Raw genomic sequence first — 21,362 nt, 5'->3', positions numbered from 1 at the left:
CTTATCTGCAGCTCCCGACGGTGCTGCTGAGCTCACACAGACACGTCTGAAGCCCAGAGATGTGGCTGGGCACTCGCAGCGAGCGGCTGAAGGCGAACGCTTTTCTCTAGCGCTAATTATTCCCCTGCACAGCTCAGTATGGGCAAGGGGAGGGATCAGAGCCTCCTGATCCCGAGGTCAGCACTGCCAGCTAAGGGAAAGCAGGGACAGACGCCTCAGGAGGAACTCACCCCGCTGCTGAGAGGCTTTGCCCACCCAGGTTCCTCACGTGCCATACAACAGGACCCAGAGAAGACCCCAAACACGACCCCAGAGGTCCCCAAACGCCTGCTCCCCCTCACAAGCCATCGCTTTGCCTGGCCAGGGCCACCCAAACACAGCTCCACGCAGCACCACGCCGAACAGCCCGGCTCCTTTCGTCCCACAGGTGGCAACCGGCTGCAAAGGAGGATCCCCAGTGCAGCCCAGCACGTTACCTGCTCGGACTCACAGGGCTACACACAGCCCATCAGCTGATTGCTGCAAAGTCCATTAAAAAGCCCTAGATGCCATTAAATGTCACAATTAGCTTTTAGGGGAAGCCTTATCAGCTCCAACTCACCCACCCGTGGCTAGAGAGAAGCCCCTGGGCTCGAGTGAGACACCCGGAGAGGGAGCAGATGCGAGAACCTCACGGCTGCCTCTGCTCCTGCATCCTCTGCACAGCAAGGACACGCAGGAAAGGAGGTGGCCAACGTGAGCACGAGCTGGGAGGGAAGGAAGAGCCTGAAGGAAATGTGCCTTTTTGCAGAGATCCACGCACGCTTTCTCAGCCCTGAAAGCATTTCACCGGGTCCATTCCATCAAGCCTGCTTCACATGGCACCAACCATATTTTAGAAGTTCTTGGAAGGAGCCACGAAGCATCCATCTGTTTGCTGAAAGGCAGCAGACATTCACGGCCTCCAAAGCCAGATTTTATTTGCAATACTTTAATCTGCTGCCTGAGCCCCGCGCTCTCCTTTATCCCCATCAGCGTCGCGCCGGGCGCTTTCCCCCAGCACTGACAGCCCTCCTGCGCCTCCGGCCCAGCCCTGCAGTCACACTACGGAGGCTCCTTTTCTTCTAAGTGATCTTGAAGCCCGGGTAATTAATGCGCTGTAATTGCATCAGGTCGTTTAAGAAATCGAAGGCAGAGCTGCTGAGTGCTAACAGCACGACACCGGCACGCGCTCCATCGAAGGGGCGCAGACACAAACCTCGCGCTCACACCTCCGGGCTGCTGGGGTGGGAGTTGCTGCGTGTGGGTTCGTGTGCCCGGGCTATTTGGGAACCTGGCCAAAGCCAGGCACAGGATTCCCTTTTTCTGGAGCCCCTTTGATGGCCGTTGAGCAGAGGGCGAGGCTCAGCCTCAGCTGCAGGGACTTGGGGTCAGGGCTCCTAGGAAAGAGCCCCGCAAGGAGCAGCACAGCTCCCACGGGAAGCAGGATCCACGCAGCAATCCCTTGGGCCAGGCAGAATTTCACCTCAAAACCTTCCCCTGTGCTGTGGGGGCAGCCCCACAGCAGCGTCCCAGCACTGCAGCCGCTGCCTGTCCGTGCCAGGACCCAGCACCAAGCAGCCTGCCCTCCCCGCAGCGTGCTGCTGTGCCCCCGTTTCCTTCCAACAGGATTCCCCCTCCCAACCCAAAGGCTCTCCACACCCTCATCCAGCCCCCACGGAGCCTTCGTAGGGCATCCGCAGGATGGTGGGGGTTCTGCAGGTCCGTTCCCCTGCAGGATTTGCTGCTGCTCCTCGGGAGGAGCCCTGCTCTCCAGCCTTCAGCTCTGGGTAACCACACGTGATTCCCTACAGCAGGGAAGCCGCCTGAATGAAACGTGTGATGCCGCTGCTTCGGCCTGCAGCTGATAGTTGATGCCTCTGTGGGGCTCAATAAATAGTGCCCCTTATCCCCACTGCAGCAGCTCCGCCTAGCCTCGGCCCAGCTCCACGTGTCCCGGTGCCTTCCTCCACGAACTCAGAGCAAGATTTTGGCCGTGAACCCCAGCTCCCAACAGGAGCCTCAGGAAGCACAGCCGGCCTCCCGCGGCAGCACCCTCTGCCAGTCACAGCAGAGAGGCCTCCGATTCCCCAGGGAGGGCTCAGCTCCTTACACCAGCAAAAGAAATCAGCTTAATTTCAGCTCCAGCAGCTGGTGCTGGCCGTGCAGAAGGGCCGTGGTGTCAGTGTGACCCCGTGCAGCAGCTGCAGGTAGCTCCTTCCACACGAGGCCACGGCGCAGAACCAGCCCAAATGGTTCCGGCTTTGCCCATGACCCGGCTGCTGTTTAAAGCTCCCAGAAACTTAAAAATACATTGAAAAAAACATAGCTTAAAGTTAAAAACAAGTTGGGTTAAAACAAACACTTAAAAACCAAAGCAGGGCAGCAGCTCCTGAAGACTGCAGCGCAACACCACGGAGAGGGGTCGGGAGGCACCTGCTCCCCCCGTGTTCCCCCAGTCCCCCCGTTAACACGCGTCCAGCAGCTCTTGTGCAGAGCGGGGCACAGAGCTGCGATTCCAGGTCTTAGAACCCGAATCAGCAGGGTTTCTGGTGAAACGTCAGAAGGGACAAAGGGGCAGAAGCAGGGAGATGCAGCGGGATACCTGCGGGTGGATGGATCCCCGTCAGGGAGCCGTACAGGGCACAGGGCTCCAGCTTCGCATGGCCAGGGTCTGGATGGAGATCTCCAGCTCGGTTCCCACCCGAACTGCCAACCTTCCCTTTCTATTTCCTTACTTCCAGCAGGGCCAGTCACGCACACAGGCCTCCTGCCCTCTAGGACGAGGAGCGTTCCCCCTCGGCAGTGTCCCCAGCGCTGCCGACCCACCTGCAGCTGGGCTGCAATGCCCTGTGTCAGCACGACGTGCCCCAGCAGCAGCGCCAGGCGCGCCCGGCACACGCTCTCCTCCTCCTCTCTGTAAATAAACGCAGCCCTTCAGCCTCCGAGCGGCACAGGGAGCCCAGGCCTTTGATACCAGGACAGCCACCGCAGCACTCTGCCTTCTTTTTTGAAGGGTAAGAGGGAAGCGAAGCCAAGCTGTTATCTGCAGATGTCACATCAAAGTCCGCTCGCCCTGCTGAATGTCCATCGGAAAGGAAAACAGGCCCCAGACCCCACCAGGAGAACACCTTTGCCATTAACGAGCAGCAACGAACCCAAGCCATTAATTGTTATCTCCAGCGTAACCTAAAAAGCCAGGGTAGGGCCTTTTTAAAATCAACACGGCCACTGGTGCTGGGATTCCTTGCAGGGCAGAGCAGCACGGGCAGCGAGCAGGGGCCGTGCTGAGCCCAGCTCTCCTGCAGGGCAACGTGCCACGGGGCCAGCTCTGTGGGGACTGGGGGTTTGGTGCCTGGGTCGTCCATGCTGCAGAGCACAGCCCTGGCAGGAGCTGCCGGCACGCTCAGTCGTGCCCCAGCTGTGTGTAACGCCCAGAGGGCTCCCCCAGATCACCCATGGGAGCACTGCCCAGCGCCTGTGCTCTCCTCTAAGCCGTTTCCACTAAGCCGGACTAGTTAAGGTATTGCCAGGATGAAAGCAAAGCTGCCAGTGGCTGTTTCAAGACCATTTCCCACACAGATCTGCCCTTTCCAAGGTGTTTTACACCTGTGCCTGCCCCCTAACCTCACAAGCCCAGATCCTGAAGCAAATGGGCTCAGCCACGGCAGGCAGCGAGGACACCTCCAGCCCCACCGCCTGCAGCCCCTCCAGAGCAGGCAGTGCCGAGCTGCTGCCCACAGCCACGTCCTTCCCACCCAGCACAATCCCGGTTTCAGCCCTCCCATCGCTCACACACAGCGCGTTGAGCTCACTCCAGGCCTGTCAACCTTGAGGACGGCTCCCAGAGAGAATTCAGTGTGCGTCCTGCGGGCAAACCAGCCATCCGAAGGCAGAAACGAGGCTCTGCTTCGGCATTTTGCAAACCTTGGGCTGACACCATCCAAGCCGTGGCTGTGGAAGCGGCTGCACGCAGGGACGGCCCGGGGGTGAAGGGCCGAGCCGGGGTCCATAGGAGCAGGGATCCAGCGAGCATCCGAGCCGCTGCCGGCCCCGTTCCTGCGGGGTCAGCCCGGCTCCGTGACGGGAACCCAGCAGGGCTGGGAGCAGGGGGCGCGGGGAGGCCCAGCAGCCGGTGGGGGGGGCGGGCAGCGACAAAACCTGCCTCAGGACAGCCACAAACAGCCCTTTTTGGGCACAAATGCGACGAATTCACCCCATTCCCGGGCACGGGGGGGGGGGCACAGCCGGGCCCTGTGCCCCCTGAGGCGGTCCCCGGCCCCTCAGCCCTCGCCCCTCGCCCCGTGTCCGCGCCCAGGCCCTGTCAGGGCCCTGTCAGCCCCCCCCCGGGGCCGGGCCTCACCTTGGCGCGGGTCACCAGGTGCGTGGCCAGCTTGACGACGGCGAAGTTGCCCTTGCCGATGGTGCGCTCGATCTCGTAATAACCGATGCGGGCGGGCCCCGGGGGCCGGGGGGGCGGCGGGGCCGGGGGCAGGCGCGGGGCCGGGGGCGGGGGGGGCCCCCCCGGGGCGCCGCTCGCCGCCGCCGCCGCTGCAGCCGCCGCCGCCGCCATCTTGTCGCGAGGAGCGCGCCCCCTCCCCCCCCCGCGGGGCTGCGGCACCGCGTGAGCTCAGCGGGGGGGGGTGGAGGGAGGGGGGGGGCGGCTGCCATGGCAACCCCGCGGGGCGGGGCGGGGCAAGTGACGGCAGCGCGCGGAGGGGCGGGGCGAGGAGGGAGGAGGAGGAAGGTGATTGGGTGAGGGGCCGGGCTCCACGGGGAAAGGGGCGTGGTTTGAAGGGAGGGGCGGGGCCTCGCGGGGAGGGGCGGGGCCGGGAGCCCAGCGCGCCCCCGCGCGGCGTCGGGAGCGCGCGGCGCGGGTTTGGGGGGGTCGGGGGGGCCCAGAACCCCCGCGCGGCCCCGGTTGGGCTCGGGAGGGCTCGGTTGGAGCACGGAGCCCCCTCAGGCGGCGCTGGGCGCGTTGCGGGCCCTGCTGTGAGGCGCGGCCGGCCCCCAGCGGGGCCCTTCCCACATCCCCGCGGCTCCGCGCCCGCACTGACGGGGCCGCAGGAAGCAGCGCGGTGACGTCACCGCCGCCCCGCTGACGTCACGCCGCCGCCCCGCTTCCCTTCCCTCCCCCCCCCCGTTAGGGAGCGCGGGGCGGGACTTCCGGCAGCGCGCCCGGAAGCGGCCCCGCCGGGGTTGGTTGCCAGGCGGAAGCGGAAGCGGCGGCGGCGCAGGCGCGGAGCGGGCCCGGGCCGAGGCAGGAGGGAGGCGCCCGGCCATGGAGTCGCGGGGCGAGCCGTGAGTGCGGGGCGGCGCCGCGCCGGGACCGGGATCGGGACCGGCCCCTGCCCTCCCCGCCCCTCCCGGCCCCAAATCTCCCTGCCCCGGGGGGCGCCGCCCCGGCCCCGCCGCGCCGCTGGGTGCCGGTGGCCGGGCCCCGCCTCGCCCCGCGGCCTGGCGCTGCGCCCGCCGCCGCCTCGTGCGGGCCGGGCTGGGCTGGGCGGCCCCGAATCACCGCGATTTGACCCCAAAATCTCCCCGGTTTGTCCTCGGGGTCGGTTCTCGGCCGCGAGGTGGCACCGGGGGCTCCCGTCACAGCCCTGCAGGCGGCCCTGCCCGCAGCCCGGCCTTGTCATTTAGAAATTAACCCGTTAAACGGGCACAGGCTGTCCGTTAAGCGGGCACACACCGCCCGGTACACGTCTAATGGGCCCTGGGTTTTTGGGTTTGTTTTATTTTATTTAATTTCCCCGGGGCCAGCCCTGAGTGCCGCCCGCCTGCCCTCTTCTCTCCACAGGAACCGGATGAGCCACGGGGACTCCAACCCAGCGGCCGTCCCGCACGCCGCCGAGGACATCCAGGGGGACGACCGGTGGATGTCGCAGGTACAGGAGCTGCCCGGGGAGGGGCCGGGGACACGCGGGCTGTGCTGTGACCTGCCTGTAGGGGTGAATCCAGGCAATTAGCAGCGTTGACCTGAGTGCCACGGTGTGAAATAGCAATAAAAAAGCCCTGCTTCACCCATTAATGGAGAGAAATTGCCGACCCGTTTGTTAAACAAAGCACACAACAGGGCTCTGTGCCTGCAAAGCGCTGCTGTGCTCCACCTGTGTCTTCACAAGGCAGGCACCGAGCTGAGAAGAGCAGAGCCGCAGCGTCTGCACCCCCAGCCTCTTGCTGCAGCGCTTCCTCCTGCAGCCAGGGTGGCATAGCCGGAGGCTGCTCCCTGTGGCTGTGTGTGGGCAGTGCCCAGAGCAGGCAAAATGCTGCTCTCGGAGTCAAGAGCTCATCCCTGTTGGGGTTGGTGCAGCTGGGAGGGGTGCTCATGGGTTAACATGGGAAAGAACTGTGTGGGAGGCAGGCAGGGGGAGCTGCTCCAGCCCTTCCTGCCCCATGAGCTGAGTGTGAGCTGACACGGTGCTGCTTTCTCCTGACAGCACAACAGATTTGTCTCGGACTGCAAAGACAAGGAACCCGACGTGCTCTTCGTGGGTGATTCCATGGTGCAGTTGCTGCAGCAGTATGAGGTACTGGTTACAGATAAAGGTGGTTGGGGCTGCACGGATTGGAAATCCTAATCCAGCAGCGTGTAATCATGCGTGGTCCTGATAACTCTTTCTGTTCCGTTCTGACTTTACCGCTGTCCCTTCTGTTGCTCTGCCCCGTTTCCTTCCCTCCCCAACGCCCGTACAAAGTCTCCCTGGTTTATCTGGGGCCGTTTCCAGTCCTGCTCTGGAGCAATTAATGACGGCCTCCCCTTGGCCACGCAGACACAGCCCTTCGCTCCTTCCGTGGACCTCCAGTTCCAAACTCCCGAGGGTGAAATCTCCGTAGGTGTGTCCTGGCCGGGGCATGTTTAACCCTCAGCGTGCTCTGTGCATGAACCCAATTCTCTGGTGCCAAAGGGAAGGCGTTAGAGATGCCCTGAGAAGGGAATTTTGTTGAAGGCACTGGTTAGGTTTTCTGCGTTTCCTTAATCCCTAAAACTAGGGTAGGGGAGCAAAGGGAGAGATTTGCTGCTCCGCGGTGGCCGTAGCTGAGTTACTTTGTTTGAGAGCTGCTTCCCAGTGCGCTCCAGGCTTTTTTAGTTCTGTTAGCTGGCAATAGAAGGGATTTCTTCAGCTCCTAGACACCTTCAGGAGTCGTGTCATTAACTGAGGTAGGGACACTGCGGTCTGCAGCAGCTCAGCGCTCTGCTCCTGACACCACGTAGCTGTTGGAGAGAACTTCCCCTTCCTTTGTGCCAGGACTGAGTGAACACCAGCCATTCCACCTCTTGCGGACCTTGGAGCAAAGCCCTGTCCCGTGCTTAAATGCCCTTTCTGGAAGTGAGTTTTGGGGTGTCTCCCTGCTCCTTCCAGTGCCACTGACAGCATCGCGTGTCCGTGCAGTGTCTCTGTCACCATCAGGCTGCTCCTCTGAAATAGGAAACTGCTCTCTGCTTGCAGATCTGGCGAGAGCTCTTCTCACCGCTCCACGCACTGAATTTTGGGATCGGTGGGGACACCACCGGCCACGTTCTATGGAGGCTGAAGAACGGTGAGCTGGAGAACATTAAACCGAAGGTACGACCGGGGCGCCGGGCGGGCAGCCGTGTGCTGACTCAGAGGAGACGTCAGCGGTGCTCAGCCCAGGGAGCTGTTAACTCCTGAGAGACCTTTTTGTTTGAACAACTGCCAGCACGAAGCACACACAAGGTGCTGAAATGTGTTTGGCTAAACCAGAAGTGTTTGGGAACAGGGCCGTGCTCTCTCACACACGGGTTTCTCTGCTGAGTGTGCAAATAGCAGAGGAATCTTTAGGAGACATGGGCTCACGGCCCCAGCACAGCTGGCGATCAGGCCTGTTATTTATTATCGCTAGGTGCAGGCTGGATTGCAGCGTGTCTCAGGCCCGAGTGCTCTCAGCCTCTAGGTGGGGATGGTGAAATCTTTGACAGAAAGCCAGGAAAGATGTTCAGAACACGGAGCGAGGAACAGCTTCCCACTCTGCACCTGAGCTGGACTCCTTTACTGAAGGCACTGGGCAGCCCACCACGGTGCTGTGGTGCAAGGCAGTGCCGCAGCGTGTGCTCCACTAGGAAGGCAGTGCCACTCATATTTCTGTTATTTATCAGCATTTAATCTTTCCTTAAAGAAGCTGAGCTGCACGATTGTCCCTGTCCTGAAGGAGCACGTGCTGTGTGAATGTCATCTCCTTTTTGACCAGTGCCGGCTCCTGCAGTGTGTTGGCCAAGAGGCTCTGTGGGATGGGGTGGACTCGGTCATCTCCTAGGCTGAACAGAAAACTTTCAGTAATCTTGGTTCCTCTGAACAGAGGCTTGTGAGATACTGTGCAAAAGTCAGCATAACTGACAGCTGAAGACCTCTCGCGATGTGGGTTGATACTTAAACATTCTTAACCGAGCTTGCTGGTCACAGCTGATGTTTACATAGGGTTATCAGGGTCAGCAAGAGTCTTAGAACTTGTTCTGAAAAGGTTGCAAACATTTCTTCTCCTCGCAGGTCATTGTTGTTTGGGTTGGAACAAATAATCACGAAAACACAGCCGAAGAAGTCGCAGGCGGAATCGAGGCCATCGTGCGCCTGATAAATACCCAGCAGCCACAGGCCAAAGTTATTGTGCTGGTATGTCTCGTGGAGAGCTGCGAAAACAAAGCGCTGTGAGGAGGCCCTGTGTTCTCTGCGCTGTGTCTGGGTGATACTGGGAGGGGTGGTGGTGGGGGAGGGCGCTCGCTGCATTTATCTTCTGCTTTGTCCGTGCCTCCCCTGCCTCGCCTGGCTCTGCAGAAGCTCAGCTCCACCAGAGGTGGGTGTGATCGTTCCCACTAGCAGCGTTGCTGCCCCGCTTAGTGATGTTGTCGAAGAAGCCCTGTAAGGGATAGAAGTGCCCAGATCGGAGCTGGGATTTGGAAGTCTTGGTTGGCCTCCTTGTTTTAACAGGCCGGCTGGGGGCTGTCCCACTGAGAAGCTTAGCAGAGGCGTTCAGTGCGCCGCTGAAAGCTTTTGGAGAGAGCACAAGCTGATAGCTTTAAAAAAAAAGCAAGAAAAGCAAGTGCCCTGCCAGTTGTGCTTATAGCTCATCGGCAGTTGCATTTAAAATTGGATCTGAATGGGCTGATTGAAGGAATGAGATCCCTCTGTCACAGACATCCTAAATTCTGAAAGGATGCTTGAATCGACAGGGAAATCGTTACTGTACGAAAGCTCCTCACTGCCTCTCTCTCGTCTCAGGGCCTGCTACCTCGTGGAGAGAAGCCAAACCCTCTGCGGCAGAAGAATGCCAAGGTGAACCACCTGCTAAAAGCCTCCCTCCCCAAACTGCCCAACGTGCAGCTGCTGGATGTAGACGCCGGCTTCGTGCACTCGGATGGCACCATCTCCTACCACGACATGTTTGATTTCCTGCACCTGACGGGAGGGGGCTACGCCAAGATCTGCAAACCCCTCCATGAACTGATCATGCAGCTACTGGAGGAGACCCCCGAGGAGAAACGAGCTGCTCTGGCCTGATCAGCTGACGTCAGTGTTCACATCCTCCAGCCCATCAGATCAGTTCTGTCACTGGCACTACAGAATCCTTCTTTCTTAAAGCACTTTCCATTGTAGAATGTTACGGATGCTCGTACCTAGTGTTTTGAGGGGGAAGGCTGATGTTTAACTGGTCTTGTACATGTGAGGGCCGGCTTGGTTGGTTTTATTGCAGGAGGAGATTAGCTGAAGAAGAGTTTTACTTTTAAACCATTCCTCATTTAAAATGAGAACAGGACTGTCACTCTGTGCCCCTCCCACGTATTGTTGCTCTGTGGTTGTCCTAGAACCTTTTAGCCTGTCTCTGACAGCCCGTGCACAGCTCCTGGCTCACCGTTCCTGGCTGTAGGGGTTGTGCTCTGTGTATTAGCCTGGGAACGAGAATTGCCTTCCACTTGCTAATAACAGAACAGATGCATTTTTCAGTCTCAGTCTCACCTTTTAATAATATTTCCTTTCTTTCCTTTTTTCCTTTTTTTTTTTTTTTTTCCCACTGGGGGGTTAGGCGACACGTGTCGCTTTCCCACCCCTTATTTCTGAAGCAGCATGAAACTGGAATTGAGAAGTGTAACGAGACAAACTGTTAGCTGAACGCGTGTCGCACTCCCAGGTGCTTGTGCTCGTGCTTGCTTCACCATGCCGGGGCACGCTTCATTCCGTGCAGCTTCCCTGTGGGCAGCCTCGTTCAGGTGCTGCTGGCTGTCCTGTTCTCTGCTCCTGTCCGTGTATGGTGTCGCTGCCTTTTAACAGTTGTTCAGTGTAGGATTTTTAATTATCCGGTTAATATCACACAAGGTAGTTACGTCCTCGCTCCTATAGAACTGACATTTCATTCCTTTGAGTTGCCTGTGCTACAGGGCTCTCTACAGTGCTGTTCATCATTCTTTTCTTTTTTTTTTTTTTTTTTAAGTATGACTGTTACATCCTTTTTTTTTTTTTTTTTTTTTTTTTTCTAAGGAAAACCCGTATGAATAACCCCTTTTTGCAAGGCCTAAATCAGTCTGAAGCTTTACAGATTCCAAGGTGTATATTTCTTTATTGCTTCTGTTTTACTTGTATAAACATTTTATTCAAGCAACTACAGCCTCTTACAGTAAAAAGCGAAGCCAGGGTGTAGCCTCTTCCTGCCCTGGACGCGGCTCACCTCCAGGCAAGGGAGCCAGTGCAGCGAGCGCCCTCTTCCAGGGGCTGCAAGTAGGTGGGACTTTTTTTGTTGTTGTTATGAGAGCTGGTTATAGTCTACTAGTGGTGGTATGAAAACAGCCTTTCATCTACAAGTGAAAGCTTCTCTTTTTCAAAAAGAAACCGTTTTGGACCCTAAACGCAGAGCCCTAGGCGAATAGCTAAATATACTCGCAAATAAAGTAATTTTAACTCAAGTCTGTTCTTCCTCAGCTTACCTGCCGGAGCTGGAGCGTGGCAGCGCTGTGCAGACATCAGAGATCCGTGCTGTGGTGGCTGCCAGCGCAGATCCCCGCTCCTCTCGGGGCGTGAGAGGGACCTGCAGCCACACACGCTCCTCCCGGCAGGTAAATGGGAGAGGAACCGACGGCTTTTTAGCGGGCGCTCCATGCTGTGTGCTTACTGAGGGGTGTTTAGGTGTCCAGGTTGCTTGCTGTGCCCTGCTGCAATGAAAGTACATAGGTACTGTATATAGTCTGTTGGCCCTTTTTTATAATAAAGGGTGCTGGTGTTTAATGCAGTCTATAATCTAGCATTAAGGAATACTTTTATGTCCCCACTACATTCCCCTCTTCCTGTAGATTTGATCATAGCAGGATTTCTGCCTGGATTGCATGCATAGTGTGTGTTTTGTTTCCAGTATATGTGATCTACACACAGATGAAGGAAGGATGAAGCTTTCCAATTCCCCGAAATAAAAGTAAAAAGTGTTGGAGTGCCGTAGTAGAAGGAGGATGATTGTCTCACCCCCATGGGCCAGGCCAGGAACGCGCTGCTCCCCAGGCCCCACTCAGCCTATGCACTCTGTAGCCCTGCTGCCTTGCAGAGCAGGCTTTAAGATAAAGGTGTTCACGCTTCTGATTAGATGCTTGCTGGAGAAGCTGGTGTAGGAAAAAAGTGTGAAATCCAGCCTTGAAAATCCCTCGCAGTGGAGGATTCTTGGGGAAAAGATTTATTGACCCCCCCCCTCCACACGCACACCCCTAGGGAGACGGGCCAAAGCGCCCTGCTCCCTGCGAGCTTTCCAGCTTTCTAGGCTTTTATAGAAAGGCAGTGTGATAGTTTAATCTATGCATCCCTGCTTCCCTCCGTGCTGTCCCTGCAGCTGGTTAAAGAGACGCTGCCCAGGAATGTGTCCTTCCAATAAAAAGTTAACTCCTCAGCTGCGGCCGTGTCCGGCGGTGAGTCAGCCGCTCTTGGCAGGGCGCTGGGTGGAATGAGAGAGGTTGGGCAGGTTCGTGGCTCCTCTGCAACGTGACTGAGGACAGCTCTGCTTAGGCTTGGCTTGCTCAGGTGCCACGCTCTGTGCTTGTTTCGGTGTTCGCAGCCCTCCTCCTCGGCTGCCTTAACCCTCGCTGATGGGTGCTGATGCTGCACGAGGAGAGGAAGGACAGCTTTTTTTTTGTTGTTGTTTTTTTCCTAGGAGACTTTAGCTGTGCTTGGGGCTGTCTAGTAAGAAACTGTCCCGCACAAAATTGAGACGTTTTGTGTGAGGGCAAGGAGGGATTCTGCCTCCTCACTGAGCAAATACTAAAAAAAAAAACGAGTGCCTCGCCAAAGGACGCATAGAAAAGCTTCAGTTGCAGCTTTGGGTGACCGATGTCCCTTGGGATCGGGGCTGGGCTGGGCTGCCCCAGCCCGGCCAGCATGAATTATTTCATTGTTAATGGTTGGCTGTGGAAGAACCGGCCCTTTGGGGCTCTTTCCTTTTGTAAACAATCCAGTTGCATTTTTCAGTTCTGTGCTGAAGCCTGGTGTCTTGTCTGTACAGTGGCCTGCGAGCACTGCCAGTTCCCTATTTATTGCAGCCAAGAGAAAAGATGTGAAAGGACGGAAAAGAGTGCCTGGGGACTTGTTGGGGAGGAGGGGGTGACACTCCAGGCACATGGTGGGGACCTCCCCACCTGCTCGGGGGCGCTGCTCTGTGTCTGCTCACTGACTTGAACCTTCCCGGGTGGGAATTGTGATTCTGCTTTGGCAAAAAAAAAAAAAAAAAAAAAAAAAAGCATCAACTGGTAGAACTCACTCTGTCTAGTGCATATTTCAATATAAATGTAAATGTTTCACCCCAACGTGTTGCAGTGTGTGTGTGTGCGCCTGCGTCTCCCGCTCCCTGTTGGCTGCCTCCTGTGTCCCGTTGCTGCTGCTGGGCCGTGGACCGGCTGTGGGGTGCTGCAGGGTCGGGGGGAGCTTCCACAGGGGAGCCTCTCCCGGGTAAACCCGCAGCCTTCCCTCCCGTGGGTATTTGGAGTCGTGCTCGTCTGGATCCTCGCTTCTCGTTCAGTATCCATTCTTACTGCTAGTCTGGTTTCTGTTTGTTTGTTCGTTTTCCTCTCTTTTCACCACCGTTTCCAAGCGATGCAGAGTTCGGGTTCTGTACCCGAAGCTCTGAGTGCTGTTTGCAGGTGCAGGTAACTGCCCCTCTGGCCCTGGACAGCATCTCTCAGCTGGCTGCTGATGGCTCTGATTCACTCCTAAGCCCTGAGATGAATGGGGAACGCTCAGCACTCCGGCATCGACCTCCGAGGCGTGCCAGCAGAGGCAGGATTTGGCCACGAGTCGGGCGTGAGCTGCGGCTCTGCCCCGGCCTCACACCCATGGGGAGCGGGGAGCCCCTCACCTGGGGGAGCAGCGAGCACCGCAATGCCCCGAGTGGGGGCAGATCCAGGGCAGGAGGCTGGGGGCTCCAGCCCAGGAGAGGGGGAGCTGGGGGGGATATGGGAACAGGGTGTTTGGGAACAGGAGATGTTTGGGATCAGGATATTTAAAAGGGGAGGTGTTGAGGAACAGGGGCTGCTTAGGAACAGGACATCTACGAAGAAACAGGGTATCTACAAAGAGGGGACATTGAGGAACAGGACGGTGAAGATCAGGGGACATTCAGGAACAGGACTTTTAGGATCAGGGGATTTTTAGGATCAGGGCGCATTTAGGAGCAGGACGCTTAGGACCGGGCTATTTCGGCCCGGGCTGTCCGGGAGCAGCCCCGTGAGGCCCCGGGGGTGGTGGGGTTGCCCCGGGGCTGCCCCTCGCCGTGTCCGTGCGCCGGTCCCGGGGCTCCGCTCCCCCTCCACGGTGGCTCCGGGGCCGCCCCCGGTCGGCGCCGCCCGCGCGTCACTTCCCCGCCCGGCCCTGACGTCACCGCCGGGACGTGTTTACCGCCGGGCGGCGGCACCGGCACCGGGGACACGGGACCCGCACCGGGACCGGGCATCGGCACCGGGACCCGCACCGGCACCGGGCATCACCACCGGGAACCGGGCACCGGGATCTGCACCGGGATCCACACCGGGATCCGCACCGGCACCGGGATCTGCACCGGGATCCGCACCGGGAACCGGGCACCAAGCACCGGGCACCGGCCCCGGCAGCGCCTGCCCCCCCCGCGCCATGGCTCCGTGCTCCCCGCTGCGCCCCGGCTGACCCCGTCCCGTCCCGGTGCCCCCCCGGTGCCCCCGCGGCGGGGCCGGGGATGCTGGCGGGATGCCGCCCGCCGTGCTGGCCTGGGCGCTGCTGCTGGGGGTGCTCGCCCCGCTGCCAGCCCTGCCCCAGCCCCAGCCCCAGCAGCGCCGGCGGGTGCAGGAGAAGGAGGCCACCTTCGACAGGACCTACTCGGACTGGGTGGACGCCGACCTGCTCAACATCTACGCCTTCAACCACACCGTGCTGCGCAACAGGGTGAGCGGGGTGGGCACGGGGGGGACACGGTGGCCTTTTGGGGGAGCAGGGCCCCTTTTGGCGGCGCGTTCCCGTTTTTGGGGTGTTCCCTTCCCTGGGCTGTGTTCCCCTTGTTGGGGTGCGTTCCCATTTTTGGGGTGTTCCCCTTGTTGCGGTGTGTTCCCCTTCTTGGTCTGCGCTCCCCTTGTTGGGCTGTGTCCCCCCTTTTGGGCTGCATCCCCCCTTTTGGGCTGTGTTTCTATTTTTGGGCTGTGTTCCTGTTTTTGGGCTGCGTCCCCCCTTTTAGACCATGTTCCTATTTTTGGGCTATGTTCCTTTTTTTGGGCTGTGCTCCCCCTTTCGGGCCACGTTCCCCATTTGGGCACCCCAGGTTCACCCCGAGGCAGTGCCCCCACCACCCCCGGGAGCCCCCGGCCGCAGCGTGGCCGTGCAGCCCCCCGTCACCCAGCCCCGGGTGGTGGCAGAGCCCGGTCCCCGCGTCCCACACCCCCCCATCAGCTCGGGGCCAACGTGTCTGCGAGCAAAGTCCACCCAGCGGGGCGCCGCTGCCCGGCCACAGCGTCGCCTCCGCGCTGTCCCCGCAGACAGAGGGAGTCCGGGTGTCGGTGAACGTCCTGTCCGACCACAAGGACCTGCCCGTGCTCTTCGTGGTGAGGCAGAAGGAGGCGGTGGTCTCGTTCCAGGTGCCGCTCATCCTACGGGGCCTGTGAGTATTGGGGGGGCTCGGGAGCCCCGGGTAGGGGTCCCCTGATGGCACGGGGTGGGCAGGGGTCGGTGTCACGGCACGGCACGGCACAGGGGGGTCTGCCTGCCCCAGGTACCAGAGGAAGTACGCGTACCAGGAGGTGAGCCGCACGCTGTGCCAGCCGCAGAGCAAGGCGGAGGTGGAGACCCAGCACTTCTACGTGGACGTCTCCACGCTGTCCCTCAACGCCTCCTACCAGCTGCGCGTCACCCGCGTGGAGAACTTCGTGCTGCGGTGAGGGGCACGGCCCCGGCCCCCTGCCCGCTCCCTCCCCATGCAGCTGCTGCCCCAGCCGGCCCTCATCCCTCCTTCCCCGCTCTCCCCAGGACCAATGAAGCCTTCAGCTTCAACGCCACGGCGTCGCAGCCACAGGTGAGGGGCCGGGCTGGCCGGGCAGAGGGTCTGCACCGCGGGGAGCGGCACGGGTGGCGACGTGCCCCTCTCCCCCCAGTACTTCAAGTACGAGTTCCCCGAGGGAGTGGACTCGGTGATCGTGAAGGTGACCTCGGCCATGGCTTTCCCCTGCTCCGTCATCTCCATCCAGGACATCCTGGTAGGTTTGGGCTCCGGGGACTCCCCCCGGGGGGACCCGTGGAGCTCGGCGGGGCTGACGGCCCCTCGCACCCCGCAGTGCCCCGTCTACGACCTGGACAACAACGTGGCCTTCATCGGCATGTACCAGACCATGACCAAGAAGGCGGCCATCACCGTGCAGGTGGGCGCGGGGCTGGGGTCACTGGGCTTGGGGACAGGCCCCGGCCGTGGGGCTCAGCCCCACAGGGACCCACGCGTCCCCCCCCGGCGCTGCTGACCCTCGTCTCTCTCGCCGTGGCAGAAGAAGGATTTCCCCAGCAACAGCTTCTACGTGGTGGTGGTGGTGAAGACGGAGGACGAGGCGTGCGGGGGGGCTCTGCCCTACTACCCCCTGTCCAAACACACCTCCCCAGGTGGGTGCCCGGCGGGGGGAGCCTTGCTGCTGCGGGGTCTGGTGCTGGGCACGGGGCTGACCCCTGCCCCGCAGAGCTGAGGGCTGCCCGTGCCTCCTGCAGATGAGCCCGTGGATCAGCACAACCGGCAGAAGATGCTGGAGGTGATGGTGTCCCCTGCCATAACCTGTAAGCCTGGGTGGGAGCCTGCTCCGGGCGCCGATAAGGGCTGGGAGCTGCGGGGTGCTGAGGGGACCCCGGGACAGGTCCCCGGGGCCACCGCTCGCCCTGAGCCTCGTTCCGGCTCTGTGCACAGCGGAGGCGTACGTGAGCAGCATGCTCTTCTGCCTGGGCATCTTCCTCTCCTTCTACGTCCTCACGCTGCTCATCGCCTGCTGGGAGAGCTGCCGGTGAGCCCCCAACCCTTGTGGCCCCCCCGTCCCCTCCCCGTGCCCCTGTCCCTGCCCCACGGCGCGGTGCCCCCCGTGGGCGCCCTGCGGTGCTGCTCACGGCCGCTCCCTTTGGCAGGCAGCAGAAGAGGAAGGGGCTCCTGGCAGCCATGGACTCGCCCAGCCTGGACACAGGTATTTGGGGCGGCAGCGAGGGGATGGATGTCCCTGGGGGTCGTGGTTTTTTCTGCCTTTCAAGTGAGGCCACAGAGCAGGGATGGGAACGTCCTGGGGTTTGGCTTCTTCTCCTCTCTGGGGCTGACGCAGCTGAGCTGGGGCTGGGGCACCTGACTGAGTCTCTCTCTCTTTCTCCATGACTTTCTGGCGACTCCCAGCATCTTTACTGGGTAGGTGCCAGCGTTTGCTCTGTCCGTGGCTGCGAGCTGCTGCCCGCGCCGTGCCCCCAGCTGCAGGCAGAGGCGCAGGGCACTGCCCCGCTCCGATCGGCCGCACGGCCCCGTGCTGGGGGTGCTGCTGGTGGCTGCCCCCCGCTGATGGGGCTGTGCGTCCCCTCCTGTCCCCTAGGGCACTCCCGCAGCATCCCCGACTCCTTCCTGGGGCACGTCCCCTACGACACCTACGGTTACGGCTCCTTCGGTGAGTGCTGCCTGCTGCCCCTCACCTCCCCGCCCGCGGGGGCCGGTGGCCGTGCCGCACGCCCACCCTGTCCCTCCCCGCAGAGAACGGCTCCTCCGGCAGCACCGAGGCCGCCTCGGGCAGCTTGGGCTCTGCAGAGGTCTCCTACGGATACGTGGGTGAGTCCTGTGCCGTGCCACACCACGGAGCCCACGTGCCAGGGCTGCCCCGAGGGCACCGACCGCTGGCAGCTCAGCTCTGCCTGTCTCCATCCCCTGGCAGCCCCTGTCCCTCCCTGCCAGCCCGAGGTTGGGGTCTCGGGGTGGGCACCGCCGGCTGGCGCCGTGCCGGGAGCCTCCGCAGGTGCCGGCGCTGCGCTGGGTCCCCCCCGTCCTGCCCCGGTAACTCTCGCTTTCCTTTGAAGGGCAGGAGCAGTTCAAGCGGCGCATCCCCTCGGCCCCGATGAGGCAGCTGTGCATTGCTATGGGTAGATGTTGGTGCCGAGCAGGGGCGGTCCAATCGAGCCAATCTGCCCTGCCCCGAGCTTTGCCCCGGGCGCAGCCCCCGCCGTGCCCGCAGCCGCTCTGCCCCAGCCCCGCACGGCGCAGGGCCCCCCCGGTGTGGCCGAATCCCGGGGCAGGCCCGGGCTGAGCTAGAGGGGGGGGCGCACAGGTGTAATTGGGGGTGATTGGTGTCGGCGAGGAGGGCTTGGCCCCGCGGGGTGCCCCCATCACCGCTCACCCCCCGGCTCTGGCGCAGGGGAGCGGTCGCTGGAGAACGTGGCCGGGCGGCCCCGCCTGGACTCGCTGAGCTCGGTGGAGGAGGACGACTACGACACGCTGGCCGACATCGACTACGACAAGAACGTCATCCGCACCAAGGTGCGTCCCCGTCGGGGCTGTGCGGGGCCGTGCCGGGGCGCCCAGCCCTGCCCCGCTCCGACCCTGCCTCTCCTTGCAGCAATACCTCTGCGTGGCCGACCTGGCCCGCAAGGACAAGCGGGTGCTGCGGAAGAAATACCAGATCTACTTCTGGTGAGGAGAGGATAGCGTGGGGGGGATCGGGATGGTGACCCCATGGTGTCCCCAATGGGCACCACGGCGACACCGCTGTGTCCCCCCCAGGAACATCGCCACCATCGCCGTCTTCTACGCCCTCCCGGTCATCCAGCTGGTCATCACCTACCAGACGGTGAGCGGGGTTGGGGTGCCCGGCCCGGGGAGCTGTCCCAAACCATGATGGGAACGTCCCCGTGTCCCCGGGGCGTCCCCCCGTGTCCTCTCCCTGCCACCTCCTGCTCTTGCTGTGCCTGCAGGTGGTGAACGTGACGGGCAACCAGGACATCTGCTACTACAACTTTCTGTGCGCCCACCCGCTGGGGAACCTCAGGTCGGGGCGGCGGGCGTGGGGCAGGGCTGCAGGGAGGGGTGGGCAGAGGAGGGGGGGTCCCGGGGTGCTGAGGGGCTGACCCGCTTCCCGCAGCGCCTTCAACAACATCCTCAGCAACCTGGGCTACGTCCTGCTGGGGCTGCTCTTCCTGCTCATCATCCTGCAGAGGGAGATCAACTACAACCGGGCGCTCATGCGCAACGACACGCACGCCCTGGTAGGGGACACGCGGCCGCGGGGCTCTGCTCCCGAGGGCGTCTCAGCATCCCTGAGCACCCCTTCCCCTCCCCTCTGCCCCCTCCAGGAGTGCGGCATCCCCAAGCACTTCGGGCTCTTCTACGCCATGGGCACGGCCCTGATGATGGAGGGGCTGCTCAGCGCCTGCTACCACGTCTGCCCCAACTACACCAACTTCCAGTTCGGTGAGTGCCGCCCCGGCACCGCGCCTGGGGGCTGCCCCCACGCAGCCCCGTTGACCGCTGCCGTCCCGCAGACACCTCCTTCATGTACATGATCGCCGGGCTCTGCATGCTGAAGCTGTACCAGAAGCGGCACCCCGACATCAACGCCAGCGCCTACAGCGCCTACGCCTGCCTGGCCGTCGTCATCTTCTTCTCCGTCGTCGGCGTCGTGAGTGCAGGAGCACGGCGGGGCTGGGCACAGCTCGGGGTGGCCACTCGCCAGCCCTCTGCCTGCTCCTCTCTCTTCCCACAGGTGTTTGGCAAAGGGAACATGGCCTTCTGGATCGTCTTCTCCGTCATCCACATCGTGGCCACCCTCCTGCTCAGCACCCAGCTCTACTACATGGGGCGCTGGAAGCTCGGTGAGGGTTTACCTGGGGCTGGCAGGGCTGGGACGGGCAGGGGGCAGCTCCGGGACCCCCAGCTCTACCTCCGGGACCCCCAGCTCTACCTCCCCTGTCCCCACAGACTCGGGCATCCTGCGCAGGATCCTGCACGTGCTGTACACGGACTGCGTCCGGCAGTGCAGCGGGCCCATGTACGTGGTGAGTGACGGGAGGGGAAGGGACATCGCTGCCCGCGAGCTTGCTGGCCACCGGCCTGGGGCTGTGCCGAGACCTGGCACGCCGCAGACCCCCCCCCAGCCTGGCCGGGTGCCCCCCAGGCCCTCTCCTCACCCCGTCCCATCTCCCTTGGCAGGACCGAATGGTGCTCTTGGTCATGGGGAACATCATCAACTGGTCGCTGTAAGTGCAGAGCCGTGCCCCCACGCTGCTTCCTCCACACCCGGGCCCCCCCATCCCTGCTGCTGCCCCTGCCCTGCTCCCCCCCCCGGCCCCGGGCCAGCCCCCGGGGCTGAGGACACCCAGCTCGTGGCAGCTGTGGGCTGAGCACGGCCCCTGCACCCGCGGCACCGCAGCCAACCCCTGCACCACCCCATCCCCTGGGGGAGCTGCCAGCAGGTCCTGGGGGACAGCAGGGCACGGGGGGGACACCACAGGCTGAGCTGACCCCGCTGCCTGTACCTGCCTCCCCAGCGCTGCCTACGGCCTCATTGTCCACCCCAATGACTTTGCTTCCTACCTGCTGGCCATCGGCATCTGCAACCTGCTCCTCTACTTCGCCTTCTACATCATCATGAAGGTGCGAGCGGAGCCCTTGCGGGGAGGGCACCGGGGGCGGGCGTTTTGGGGGTGCTCGGCCAGAGGCTGCCCACCCGGGCTGCCGGGTGCCCCAAGCGTGGTGACCCCGGCCTCTCCTCCAGCTGCGCAGCGGCGAGCGCATCAAGCTCATCCCCCTGCTCTGCATTATCGGCACCTCCGTGGTCTGGGGCTTCGCCCTCTTCTTCTTCTTCCAGGGGCTCAGCACCTGGCAGGTAGGTGCCTGGATGGCTGGGGGGCAGGGGGTGGCCGTGGGGTGGGCAGGGTGACAGCTCGCCCCGTCCCGCACAGAAAACCCCAGCCGAGTCCCGGGAGCACAACCGCGACTGCATCCTGCTCGACTTCTTCGACGACCACGACATCTGGCACTTCCTCTCCTCCATCGCCATGTTCGGCTCCTTCCTGGTAGGTGCCGCCCTCCCCGCAGCCACGGGACCCCGGGGGGCTCAGCCAGGGGGGCCCCAGCTCACGGCCCCTCCGCTGCCCTCTCCGCAGGTGCTGCTGACGCTGGACGATGACTTGGACTGCGTCCAGCGGGACAAGATCTACGTCTTCTAGGGGCCCGGCAGCAGAGGGGCCGCTGCTCCGTGGTGCCGCCCCCCGGGGCTGTGCCAAAATCCCGGCTGGAGCCCCCCCACCCCGGGGGAGGGATGCCCGCGCTGGGGGTCCCGCCAGCCTCTCCGTCCCCTCCTCGCCGTGCCTCCTCCTCACTGTGCGGGTGCCTGCGGCCAACCCCCCCGGCCTGCCCAGCACGTGTCTTAGCCGAAAATGGGGCTGGGGACCCCCGCTGGCAGCCCGGCCCTTCTCTTGCACCAGGGGGGCTGCGTGGCTGCGTGGCGTCCCCCGTGGCGCCCGTCCGTGGTGACAAGTGACACTGGACAAGGTGCTGCTGCTGCTGGGACGCGCGGCCCCACACGCACACGGGTGCGGGACCTTCAGTGCCTAATGCCAGTTTTGGGGTGCGGAGCGTGGCGGCCCTGCCCCTGCACCCCAATGCCGGGGTCAGCCCCCGGGGGGGCCGCGTCCCGCCGAGCCCCTCGCCCGGCCGGATTTCTCCTCCCGTCCGCTGCTCCTGCGGCCGTGCCGGGGAGCGGCTCCCATTAAAGTGTCTGCACTTTACCCGTGCCTGCCTCCTCCTGTGGGGCCGGGGCTGGGGGCTCCCGGCACGTCCAGCACCCTGGGGGGGTTTGGAGGGGCCGCTGGGTGTCAGCTGCATGCTGCTGCTCCCCCAGCCTCCCCCTCAGG

At 62.2% G+C, this 21,362-nt stretch overlaps 3 protein-coding genes across 7 annotated transcripts in view; 2 read left to right on the top strand and 1 right to left on the bottom strand.

Moving 5' to 3' along the window:
* SIK3 (SIK family kinase 3) overlaps positions 1-4,538 on the bottom strand; it is a gene marked incomplete at its 5' end in the record, with an annotated part of 68,034 nt that extends 63,496 nt beyond the window's left edge. For all 4 annotated transcript variants that reach the window (XM_082778044.1, XM_082778046.1, XM_082778045.1 and 1 more), the window contains one exon: positions 4,382-4,538. The remainder of the gene's footprint in view (positions 1-4,381) is intronic.
* A 615-nt stretch (positions 4,539-5,153) lies between these two features.
* PAFAH1B2 (platelet activating factor acetylhydrolase 1b catalytic subunit 2) lies at positions 5,154-12,790 on the top strand. The gene is made up of 6 exons (XM_082778049.1): positions 5,154-5,319; positions 5,819-5,906; positions 6,459-6,548; positions 7,470-7,586; positions 8,526-8,648; positions 9,255-12,790. Exons 1-6 carry the CDS (start codon positions 5,300-5,302, stop codon positions 9,531-9,533), a joined length of 717 nt encoding a protein of 238 aa, XP_082634175.1. The 5' UTR covers positions 5,154-5,299; the 3' UTR covers positions 9,534-12,790.
* A 1,085-nt stretch (positions 12,791-13,875) lies between these two features.
* On the top strand, positions 13,876-21,230 carry SIDT2 (SID1 transmembrane family member 2). Of its 2 annotated transcripts, XM_082778036.1 has the most exons (27): positions 13,876-14,411; positions 14,996-15,117; positions 15,229-15,390; positions 15,483-15,528; positions 15,608-15,709; positions 15,788-15,871; positions 15,992-16,103; positions 16,206-16,271; positions 16,399-16,492; positions 16,611-16,666; positions 17,057-17,128; positions 17,212-17,286; positions 17,532-17,594; positions 17,867-17,988; positions 18,068-18,141; positions 18,232-18,298; positions 18,423-18,496; positions 18,590-18,713; positions 18,801-18,918; positions 18,990-19,126; positions 19,211-19,319; positions 19,426-19,502; positions 19,657-19,703; positions 19,995-20,100; positions 20,222-20,332; positions 20,409-20,522; positions 20,613-21,230. In XM_082778036.1, the coding sequence occupies exons 1-27, from the start codon at positions 14,217-14,219 to the stop codon at positions 20,673-20,675; spliced, it is 2,592 nt and encodes an 863-aa protein (XP_082634162.1). In that variant the 5' UTR covers positions 13,876-14,216; the 3' UTR covers positions 20,676-21,230. The 2 variants fall into 2 exon arrangements, with proteins under 2 accessions (XP_082634162.1, XP_082634163.1); XM_082778037.1 differs by lacking the exon at positions 17,532-17,594.
* The last annotated feature ends 132 nt before the right edge of the window (positions 21,231-21,362 follow it).

Source organism: Aythya marila (assembly GCF_965140915.1).
Source record: "Aythya marila genome assembly, chromosome: 23".
In the NCBI taxonomy this organism is placed as follows: Eukaryota; Metazoa; Chordata; class Aves; order Anseriformes; family Anatidae; genus Aythya; species Aythya marila.
This window is presented reverse-complemented; position numbering and strand designations above follow the sequence as displayed.